Genomic DNA, 12,068 nt, shown 5'->3' with positions numbered 1-12,068 from the left:
AGGCACCTTCGGTCTCGTGTTATTGACTGTGTTATCCTAGCTAGCAAGCTTGACATACGGTACATGTTAGCAGGCAAGCACGAAGTTGTTTTGAAGATTCCAACAAAGTACTGTAACGAACGACGTTGTGTGTTCCTGTGTTGCACATTCTGTTTTGCATTCTTGTGTCCGAGGTTACTTCTTGTGTTCGGCGTCGGTTACGGCCAACAGTAGCCGTTGAAGTGAAGACAAATATAAAAAGGTGAAACTACCAAACAACGTCTGCTGGCGGCATTCTTGCAAGACGCACAGCACTTATAACCAAAGAGCAATAATGAGAAGAGTCACGTTATTTGTTAACGGGACGTCTATAAATGGCAAGGTAGGTTAAAAACTCGACTCGCTGTTGTGCGAGGGCGCTTGGCCTGCTATTTGACTGTCCTGTTTTTGTTGGATTTCATACATTTATTGGTCAATTGCTTTCATTCATTCACAATTTGAGGTTCTTTCATGAGCTGTACCTTATACGTATCTACACGTACACACCTAAGTGAAACCAAACTTGTCGCAAGATTGTAATACTGTTCAGTGAATGTATTTTCTCTGCTCAGGTTGTAGCAGTGTATGGGGCTTTATCTGACTTACTATCTGTAGCCAGCAATAAATTAGGAATCAAAGCATCATGTCTATATAATGGCAAGGGAGGTCTCATCGACGACATTGCCCTAATCAGGTAAACACACACAACAATAATATGTAGATTAGCTAAGTTTTATTGCCCTGTGTCTAATGGTCTCGTCTTGGCATTAATAGAGACGATGACGTGCTGTATGTCTCAGAAGGTGATCCATTTATTGGTGAGTTGCATAATGTCTGCAGTCTGTGTCTTCCATTGACTGAACCTTCAAGACTATCGCTTGTATTTGCTCAAAGAATTTCAAAATGAAGTCAAAGTTGGATCTGATCAACAAGCTGCTCACACTGACTGGTTGACCCTGAACATTGGTGGTCGTCTCTTCACCACTACCAGGTGAGTGACATTTACTCTTGTTACTTACAGCAATGTGTACCCTTATTAATGCACTCTCTTGTTTGTCTTACTTGTATCCTTTTACTAAATGTGTGTATTAGGAGTACCCTGGTCAGCAAAGAGCCTGAAAGTATGCTCGCTCACATGTTTCGAGAGAAAGGTACAGTGGGTCACTCAAGCTGCCCAGCTCTATTTCACATTAGTTTCAATGTGAGCCTTTGGTTGAAATAGATTTATGAATTGTGTCTCTTTCCTCCAGATGTCTGGGGAAACAAGCAAGATGAGCACGGGGCCTACCTCATTGACCGCAGCCCTGAATATTTTGAGCCCATTCTTAATTACTTGAGACATGGCCAGCTCATTATCAATGAGGGCATTAATATAAGAGGTATGAATATGTTTTTAATAAATATAGTAGGGCTAAACAATGAATCAAATTCAATGACATCGCAAAGGCTGTAGTTTGCGGGGGGGCTTTTGCTTCATTTCATTTGGTCAGTATCAATAGGCTTTACTATGAATAATTTATGTCGTGTCTAGATATGTTTAATGTTTAAGAAATGCAGTCCACATGTTTACATATCTTCATTTGATGAAATATGAAAAGTTGAAGTGATAGAGCCACAGATTTGTTTGTATTAATGTTATAATCGGATTCACGACTTACTGACTTATGTTTAAGCCACACTGGTTTGGTAGAATTTTGTGAAGTTGTTGTGAACGTAAAAGACTGCAAGTCAAAATGTTTAGTAAGTACACAACTCTTTCTGAGTTAGATAGATAAATAAACTCTGTCATATTCATTCATGGTTCACTTTATTTTAGCGTAAATTCTAATATGAATCCAAAACATTTACAGTATGTACAATAACTGTTGTTTGTTTAAAAAAAGTGCAGGGAAAGAGGACCTTAAAAAAAGAATCACATATTAAATTGCAATATTGAAGGGGAAAAAATAGCAATTAGATTATTTTCAAAAATTGTTTAGCCATAATGTATCGATATGAACAGTGGTAAAAACTGTCTTCCAGGTGTTCTTGAGGAGGCTCGTTTTTTTGGAATTGAGCAACTTGCTGATCAGTTGGAATTGGTCATGAAGGTAATGTTGTTTAAAACTGATCAAAAAGTGTCATTATGTCCTATCTGTGTGCGCTGACCTGTCATATATGCACTGTGATACCAGAACTCGCAGCCGCCTGAAGACCATTCTCCCATTTCCCGCAAGGAGTTTGTGCGTTTTCTTTTGGCTACACCCACCAAGTCTGAGCTACGGTGCCAGGTAAGTGAGTTAAAAAATATAATTAACTTAAAGTATCATAACGCCTTTTGGAAACATCAAATGCGTCCCGTAGATTTGTTCAAGAAATATGATTATCTGCCAATCTAAGAGCTCTGATTTATGTGTTATGGAACTTCACACATTAAAAATTAAGAGTGGAGCAAAAATAAGTATGCATATTCAGATCATAGCACCACTGCAAAATCTATAACAAATATTATGTCTTTATGTAGATATTAATGTAAAATTTTGATTGACACTGTGAAAGTGGTATAAATTTAACCTATTCATTGCTGTGGTTGTATTTTTCAATGGTATAGAACTGTACTGTACCATACTTAGCACTATTACTATTATTTCTGTCAAGCACTCATATGATATATGTATAGGCAGAATATTTGATACAGCTCTTGTATTGGCTTCAGTTATATTAAGGACATGGTTCTAATGTTGTAGCTGATTGGTGTAGCTTGTCACAGGTTTTAAAAAATCCCAAATGCCAAAGAAGGATTTCAGTAACATTTAGTTGTGAACTTATGTCAGAACACCAAACTGCTTCATATTTTATTCACAAGATATGATTAAAACATCTTATGTTGCGTGTCTGTGATCCTCTTGCTTAATATTTTAGGGTCTTAATTTTAGTGGCGCGGATCTGTCCCGGCTCGATTTGCGCTACATCAATTTCAAGATGGCGAATCTCAGTCGCTGCAACCTGACACACGCCAACCTGTGTTGTTCCAATCTGGAGCGGGCCGATCTGTCCGGAGCCAACCTGGATGTGAGTCAATCTGTTTTACTGTCTCTTCTCAAAGTTTCGCTATCATTTGCCTTATTTGCAATTTAATTATGATAGTTTGTATGAAGATTTACACAATCAGGATTTTAGAGCCAATCACCGATCAGTACATACATTTTATTTTATTTTTTTAAAGATAACTGAGCTGATGAGAAGAAATCTATCCAGTCTATTTAAACAACTCTTTTATTTACCTTTCAGTCGACTCTCGCTATTCGCCAGGGATTAGGACCAGCCCAACACATGAATAGCCAAAATTAGCGTATAATTGACGACCATTGAAATAGGCTGCATCTCACCCGTGACACTGGCATTCTGTCATTGAACAATGAAGCCGTTTTTTTTTGGGTGGGGGGGTCCACTTCACACCTCCCGCCTCCTCAGTCATGTGAAGACAGGGCCGTTCTGTCCACACATGCAGCCACATTGACCCAATTAAGCACATAAGAAGCGGGCACACAAGCAAATATCTTACAAGTGTGAATTAATGTAACACGCTATTCTTATGCTTGCTGTCTCAAAGGGTGCTAACTTACAAGGTGTGAAGATGCTCTGCTCCAATGCAGAGGGAGCTTCTCTTAAAGGATGCAACTTTGAAGATCCCTCTGGGCTGAAGGCCAACTTGGAAGGTAATCCATCACACATCTTTAACCAAGGCAGCTGTGCTCACCTATTTGTGGTTTTCTTACGAGTCAATATCGTGGCAAATAGGTGCCAACCTGAAAGGAGTCGATATGGAAGGAAGTCAAATGACCGGCATTAACCTGCGGGTGGCCACTCTGAAAAATGCAAAGCTGAAAAACTGCAACCTGCGGGGAGCCACTTTAGCAGGGACGGATCTTGAGGTGAGATGAGTCCATCAGAGCCATTAACACTGAATAAATCACCAGCGTAAACACATTTGTGACGTCTTTTTTAAGCTTACGTTAATTAGTGGATGTGGTCAACCTCTAATTTGTTCAGTTTTTTTATATTTGTACCCCGGCCCTTTTTTTAAATTTATATATATATACAATAATCCATTCCAAGGAGCAAACCTTTATAAATGTACGCAGACAATTTTTAAGAAATACTTTAACAATCTTTACTGCCTTATCTTTGTAAATAATTTTATGTGAATTCAACGCTCAGATGATCAACATGAATCAGACAATACTTTTTATTTCATCCTTGTTGCAACGATGTAATACGAGGCAAACCATTTGAATTTCATCCCAGGTTGCTGAATCTTGTCACATCACAGTGAGATTTCCTCTCATTTTTTTTGATCTCATTGGTATGTGTGTACCTGCTTCCTTGCTGCAGAACTGCGACCTGTCTGGCTGTGATCTACAAGAGGCTAACCTGAGGGGGTCCAATGTAAAAGGAGCCATTTTTGAAGAGATGCTGACGCCGCTGCACATGTCGCAGAGTGTTAGATAACTGAGCATGCACGTCAACCCGGCCACTGCTGGCTCCTTTAATCATTCAACTACTACAGCCTCTGATGGTATATTTCTTCACTTTCAATCTGTTGACTTGCAATTAGCGCAGGTAATTGTATGCACTTCCCTGACATTCCACCTCTCTCATGTTAGCTTTAAATATCGCACTATTTATCCAGGGTTGTTGATGTATTTTAGTGTCTTTTCATCCACCATCCATCCATCCATTCTTATCCATTTATCCGAGGTCAGGTACCTACTAGATCTCCCAGGAGAGACGGTCGATTGCCTTCTCCAAGTCCTCAAAGCAATTGTAGGCATCTCATCCACCCACTTCGGTGACCTCAGTCCCAGAGATAGCAAGAGCCCGCCTCTTGTTTCCTCATGGGAAGACGTCTCTGGAGTTGAGGAGGTCATTGAAGTATTCTCCCCACTGACTCACAGCGTCCCGAGTCGATGTTAACACTGCCCCATCCCCAATATGCACAGGGTTGATGGTGCACTGAGACGTCGATGTCGGACCAGAATTTCTCTAAAGTCGTTCGGAAGTCATTCTCCACGGCCTTGCCAGACTCCTCCCATGCCCAAGGTTTTGCTTTTACCAAAGTTGCGTTCCTCCCAGCCATGCCTTCCAAGTCTCACTGTCATTGCCCATGTGAGCATTGGAGTCCCAAGAAGCAGTCAGGACCCCTGAAAGCAAAGGGAGGCTACCCTCTCATCCACTTAGGTGAACAACACCAACGTACAGGCCAGGGGACAATATATATCACACATCTGTGGAGTGGGCAGGCCCGGCCACCAGGCGCTCGGCATCGAGCCTCACCTCCAGCCCTGGCTCCAGAAGGGGGCCCCGGTGACCCACATCTGGGTGAGGGAAAACAAAGTCCAAATGTTTTCCTCATCATAGGGAGTCCTTGAGCTGTGTTTAGTCCGGTCCCACGTCTAGGACCTGTTTGTCGTGGGTGACCCTGACCCAGACAACTCAGCTCCTAGGACAGCGGTCTGCAACTCTGGAGCCACATGTGGCTCTTTAGTCCCTCTACTGTAGCTCCCTTTGAATCTTAAAAAATAAATAATAATAGTATTTTGTTACATATTTATTCATTTATTTTTTAATATAAATATATATTCAAATATTATTTTAATGAATTAATGAGTCCAAATTTGTAAGTTGTCAGAAAAGAGAGATGAAAGGCAGATGAAAAACCTTTCTTTTGGTCTTTTTTTTAATAGATGATAAAATGTCCAAAAAGTAGCAGAAAATTGCCCCAAAAAATGTCAGAATTGAATAAAAAAAAGACAGAAAAGAAAACACTCAAAACATTACCATAAAATGTCCAAAAACAAAAGAACAAATCTCAAACATTACCATAACATTGTCTTCAACATTGCCAAAAAATGAAAATTTATAGCAAAAAAGACAGAAAAAAATGTCCAAAAAATAAAGGAGGCAGGAAATTACCATATGTCCATAAAATTGCCCAAAATTTAAAGGCAGAAAAGTCCAAAAATGTATGAAAAATTATAACAACAACAAAAAACGAAGCCGAAAGGTAGAAGAAAATGAACTTTTTTGCATTTTTTTTTGTTTTATGGTGCAGCTCTAATTAGTTCTTCGGCTCTCAGTATAAACACTAGCACAATTTTCCCTTCATCACAATATTCAACTGTTTTGCGTCTCCAAACAGATTTTTGGTTATTTATTTGGCCTAAAACGGCCCTTGACAGTAAAGGTTGCTGACCCCTGTCCTAGGATCATTAGACACACCAACCCCTCCACCATGATAAGCTGATGGCATAGGGAGGAACTGCTTATCCGCGCACATTAGAAAACAAAAAAAATGTTTTTAGTGTATGTAGAAGTGTCTGAATGCAATCATTTGGCACAATAATTTATACCTGTGTATATTTTCATAGGAATTCAAACCAGACAATGGTTGCAGTTTCTGAATGCTGCTGTGTTGTTATACATTTCTCCAAAAATAACTTTGACCTGATACAAACACTCTCTAAATGAAAGCCAAAACTACAAGAGAGCAGTGTCAAGGCTCAAAGTGCTGTGAAACTATGCGACTAGCTAGATGTCAACACGGCTCAGGTATGCAACACATAGTTTAACAGCTTTCACCGTTCTCAATATTTTGTGCTCCAAAAGCTCATTCTTCTTCCTGTGCTTTGTGGATCTAACCTTTTTTCTTTCTTTTTTTGCATCAGTGATCCATTTGCATGTATTCAACTGTGATGCTGCGTACTAAAATATTCACATAGGTCACATCTTAGTTTTCAAATTAAGAGAGATCAATTCATTCATCTTGTTTACTCTAAAGGTTGGAGTCACATTTGTATCATTGTTGGTAATTCTCCACATACCTGTATAATCACATAATCATGCTTTGAAGCTATTTGCACAAGTTAATGTATATCTTTTCATCCCCAAAAATGTAAATTGTGTATTCAATGTTTCTTGAATCCAGTGCTTCCAAAAACCTTCCCAAAAAAGATTGTAAATAGATTCAAGGAGAGGTTGTTTTGTCAAGGATCAATCTTCTCCTTGCTTGACTGTGTCTGTCTGCATGTCTGTGTTTGTCTTTGAACATTTAGCTGTAGCTCAGCGAGCGCTGCTCTGATGCAATACTTTTGACTCTGTTTAACAGAAGGTACCAAGCTTGTGAGAGTGATTGATGAAGGCAATGTTAGCATATCACACCGTCAGTGTGAAAGTCAAAGGAAGGGATCTGATTATTTATTTGAACACATTGTGAATGCAATATGGAGCAATGGTTGTTTTGTTTTGTTTTGTTTCGAACTGGGGGCGTACATCTCCTTGTTAATGATTATTGCACTTGACTGTGGAAAAAACTTTTCCATTATTTGACTGTTAAAAATAAACTCATTAAAAAAAGAGAATTTGCATTAGTCTTTTGTTCCTCCTCATTTGTCATGTTCCACCCAGGTCAAAATCACCTCCATAATTCATGCCGAAGGGGCTCCAACAAAGTAATGGCTGCATATGAACGTACATGATTTTTAGAATGCCAATTTCTATCATAAATGATTGTTTTTAGTAAGTTGTACACTATTTAAATTTCTTACGATGGTCGATTTTATTTGAATTTTTTGTTCGCTGTCAACTACATCATAATCATCAAAATTGTATGAAAGAAAATGAAATACTGCATTTACTTTTGAGTAGAACCACTGGAAGAATTTTTTTTTTTCCATGTTGGACAAATTATGGAAATGCACATGTATCGTATGTCTTTTAAGAACACAGTAATCTTTTTGCTTGCCTGAAGGTCATGACTGCTTAATCCCACTTTGAGACCCCCTGTAGTGAAATGAATGGGCTTCGTCAGGAAAGACAAGCAAATATATAGCTTGGATGATGCTCTGCAGGGTCCACTAAGGACAACAGACAACTGAGAGCAGCTTGCCTCTTACAACAAAGGTAAAATGGACTTATCAAAATCTGTGATGTTTCTGTATTATGTTTTAAGAAGATGATGGATTTGAATGCCTATTCTGTATCGACAACCTAATCTTGAGCAGAGTATGGCGATGAAGTCCTGGGTGCTGTGGCCGCTGATTTTGGCAACATCAGTGCAAATGATCTGTGGTCAGCATTGGTCTTATGGACTGAACCCTGGAGGGAAACGAGCGCTGCACTCTTCAGACCAGCAAACCAATGTACCGGTTAAAATCCAACAATCCCATAGCATTTCTTTCGTTTATTCAATCTTATATCAGAGATCAATGTGTGTGTTTTCCTCCAAAGATGGTTGGTGGCTTTCAGCAACTAGGCAAGCCTTGCATATTTCTGGCATGTGGAGAATTGTCACCCTTTGCCAAAATTTGCAGGATAAAAGAATCTTATGTAAGTTCTGCATTTACTGAAAAGGCTAAACAGTATCTATATAGTAACACAGTGTATGTGTGTGAATTTATGATAAATGTATACTTTGGACTAAAATGTTTTTGTATTTTCGATTAAATCTCAACAAGCCCCTCTTTTTTCTTTCAGTGCAATGTTGCTGGTAGGCAATCTGGACGAAGAACTTTAAAAATGAAATAACCTGGTTGTACAATAAATGTTCATATTGGCATATCTGAACAGTTCTTTGCATTGTGATTTTTTGTGTAGTCCAGGGTGTAAAAAAACAAACAAATTTATATTAAAATATGTAAAACGAGGATGAAAAGACCACAACTGCAATGATGCACAAATAAACCCTTCATGCCTACCTTTCAGATATGATCTTTCCTTCTCACATCTATCTTCCTTTATTCTTCCTCTGTGCCTCGCATCCATTCATCTTGTCTGATTTCCTTCCTTAATCTCTACATCGCTTCACTCTCGTTTATCTCCATTCTAATCCCATCTACCTTTCTTAACATTCTACTTCTGCCCATCTTGCACTTGTTTATGTTGATCCCGCTTCTCTTAAATCTTGCTTACCCCCCCCCCCCCCATTATTCACAATTCCACTACAAGTTGATTTGTTCTGTTTTAAAATCCTTTTATCTTTCATTAATGACAGATTAGGGTTTTCTCCCATCCATCTCTCTCTCTCTCCCCACCTCAACCCACCCACTCCCTACTGTGCTCTCAAGATGAATGAGCAAATTAAAGCGGGAGGTGAGGCTTCTATTCCACCCATTGTCATTTCATTTCCTCGTCTTCGCCTCTTTTATCATACATGAATCCACACGTCCTCAGTTATATTCCCACTGCAGTTATGTATGTCCTTGAATGTGAAATGGTGAGCCTAACATCATTCCTTTGGATCATGTTCCTTCCCTTTCTTGCACACATGTAGAATATTCTTCCTTGGTTACAAAAACGTTTATGGGTATTTTAACTCTAGTAAATATCATGTTTGTTTTGTTAACCAGGGCATTAATAGACAACACATTATCCGTAATTTCATATTCCACCACCAAACGGCGCTAGAAAACTACTCAAAGTTCCGCCCATCCTTTCTGAACGGTTTAAGATCCTGTTCAGGGTCGCGTGGAGCTGGAGCCAACTCATCTGACAAGGGGCGAAAGGCAGTCGACACCTTGGATTGGTCGCCAGTCAATCACAGCCTGGGTTTAGAGACAGTCAACCATTCACACTCTGCATTCACACCGTCACTGAGTGTGAACTGAACCCACGCACTGCAATGACAACACTAAAGTCAGACGAATGCGTTTTAATGATCTCTATCAGTAACGACTTAAAGTTACATGTTCATGTTGTTTTTCCCACACGGCATGCCGTTGCTTTTTGTTTAGAAAATAAATAAATAAGTCAACAGTATAGATCAGGGGTGCCCAAGTTCGGTCCTCGAGAGCCCCTATCCAGCCTGTTTTTCATGTTTCTCTCCACTAACACACCTGATTCATGATCAAGATTGTTATCAGGCTTCTGCAAAGCTTGCTGATTAGCTGATCATTAGCTTAAGCTGCACTGCAGGAGGGAAACATGGAAAACAGGCTGTACAGGGGTTCTCGAGGACCGGACTTGGGCACCACTGGTTTTGAACTGGTCACTCTCAATCAGCGAGTAATTATGTTCTAACTTCTTTATTCTATTGTCGACTCCCCTTGGAAGGAAATTGTATCGTGATAGCTTGACTTCTTTGACCCACATGCTTTGCTAAAAAAATAAATTAAAAAAAAGCCTGACAAACCAACACAAACATTAACTAAATAGCCTAAATGTTGTGTATGTTACATAACTTTGACAAATCTTGTACATATTAGTAACATTTTGCAGTCACACAACCAGCTCTAGGCTCTATTGTTCTGGTTCTTAGTGAGTGATTGAATTGATACATTTCAAAAATGGTGAATTACTGTGCGGGGTTTTACTGCAAAACAGGTGTGAAGCCGTTTACCAGCATTAATTTGGAATGAGGGCGAGAAGACTGAGATTGAGGCTTCACGTTGCAGAAGAGCTGTTTTCACTCCATACGCCCACATTTATTTTGAATCTGAACACTTCATATATATATATGTGGGCGTACAGAGTGATCCATTTTCAATATTTACGTTTAGTTCCGTACTCATAACTAAATAATATAAAATACATATCTCATATTGGAAATCGATCAATTGCTGCCACTGTGTTAAATTTGCTTTATATACACGTCAGAAATGTTGGATTCTTTGATTAGCGGCATCCGCCTCCCACTGTGCTTATTCAGGCAGTGCTGTTTCCGCTAAAGCTAAACTGTCAACGATTCGGTAAATGGAACATAAGAATGGTGAATGAGGTAAAATCCCATCATGCCACAAACTTTGCTTGCGTCTTGCTTGAACAGCTTCCATGTGTCCTGCCAGTCTGCAGCTATGCTCCGACAGTCAGAGCAACCAGAGTATGCTCTGCCACTCCCAGAGTGTGGCGCTTGGAATAACTGAACAGTGCATTCTAACAATGTTCTGAGTTTCCAAATAGTCCAGAGACGAAGATGAGCAATCGCTTCTGGGTATCTTCTGGGTATGAAAGGTAGTATTGTTAGCAAGAAAATACTTACTTTGGAAAATACTTATTTTCATCTGGGGAACCCGCTTTTATCCCTATAGTGCCAAACAAGCCATTTTAAGCCCTCTATTTCATGAGTACACTATTTTTTCCCCATTAAAACCCTGACGTATATGATCTGACACATGCATTGCACGGATTATCCATTAGAGGGCAGTATCACCCAGCTGAAGACTTTTCCAGCGACTTTGCTAGATCACCCCAATTGAGAAAGGAGAGACATCTACATTTATTAATAGTGGGAAATGTTCTTTCAGATTTTTGGAAATACTAATATGGTTGATATTTCTGTTTATTTTTATATTTTTGACAGTTATAAATTTTCATTTAAAGCATTGTGACCATATGTATTAAATATGACACAAATCAAAAGTCATATGCGGAAGTTGATTTTCAAAAGTTTTTTGTTTGTTCAAAAGAACCAATAAATTTACAAAGAATCTGAATTTTCTCTCATAAATTTAACCGTTCAGGCTTTACAGGCTTAAACAAACACACAAAAAGACATTAGATAGGCCGCCTACTACGCGAAGACAGCTGGTAGAGGCTTCAGCACGTTCGTGGCCCCAGTGAGGGAGGACAAGCAGTTTGGAAAATGGCTGAATGGGTATCGGGTAGGACATACTTTCAGTAGTCCGTAGACTCAAATGCCTCAAGGGTAGTCTGCTTTACCCACACACATAAAGACTCGTAAATAGTGAACACGTTAAATATTTAAGATTGTCAGCCCCTCGTTTTAGACCCTATTATCGAGACAAATCCACTCTTAACACACCTCAAACATAATTGTGGGGTGTTGGGTGTCCTTGTTCGGGAAGGGGCAAAAAACCACGACGGAAACAGGCCGATTGTTTTTATGTGTGTTCCCGACCTTATGGGCGCTGTGACAAATTCAATGTTTGAATTATGGAGGGGTCGTATGACAGCAACTTTGTCATTGTGCCGTGTTTGCTCAGATGCAGTATTCCGGGCCGGTGTCTCTACAGCGTGTCAACTTTTAAGTCGTCATCTTAGCACATCTAAGGAGA

General features: G+C 39.4%; 1 protein-coding gene across 1 annotated transcript; it reads left to right on the top strand.

Annotated features, from left to right (window-relative positions):
• Positions 1 to 12: 12 nt before the first annotated feature.
• kctd9a (potassium channel tetramerization domain containing 9a) lies at positions 13 to 7,407 on the top strand. Its single transcript, XM_077562436.1, has 12 exons — positions 13 to 361; positions 591 to 712; positions 793 to 836; positions 913 to 1,009; positions 1,111 to 1,169; positions 1,269 to 1,397; positions 2,041 to 2,108; positions 2,193 to 2,288; positions 2,920 to 3,069; positions 3,611 to 3,716; positions 3,799 to 3,932; positions 4,393 to 7,407. Exons 1-12 carry the CDS (start codon positions 314 to 316, stop codon positions 4,507 to 4,509), a joined length of 1,170 nt encoding a protein of 389 aa, XP_077418562.1. The 5' UTR covers positions 13 to 313; the 3' UTR covers positions 4,510 to 7,407.
• The last annotated feature ends 4,661 nt before the right edge of the window (positions 7,408 to 12,068 follow it).

This window comes from Vanacampus margaritifer, chromosome 3 (assembly GCF_051991255.1).
Source record: "Vanacampus margaritifer isolate UIUO_Vmar chromosome 3, RoL_Vmar_1.0, whole genome shotgun sequence".
NCBI classification, from domain to species: Eukaryota; Metazoa; Chordata; class Actinopteri; order Syngnathiformes; family Syngnathidae; genus Vanacampus; species Vanacampus margaritifer.
Note: the sequence above shows the minus strand (reverse complement) of the source record. Positions and strands in the feature narration are given on the sequence as shown.

What these genes read in the sequence shown, in the direction of transcription:
- kctd9a (XM_077562436.1), top strand. Translation starts at nt 314, where the DNA reads ATGAGAAGAGTCACGTTATTTGTTAACGGGACGTCTATAAATGGCAAG. An exon ending in CGTCTCTTCACCACTACCAG is followed by an intron (nt 1,010 to 1,110) that starts GTGAGTGACATT and finishes TGTGTGTATTAG; the next exon opens with GAGTACCCTGGTCAGCAAAG. An exon ending in TGAGGGCATTAATATAAGAG is followed by an intron (nt 1,398 to 2,040) that starts GTATGAATATGT and finishes ACTGTCTTCCAG; the next exon opens with GTGTTCTTGAGGAGGCTCGT.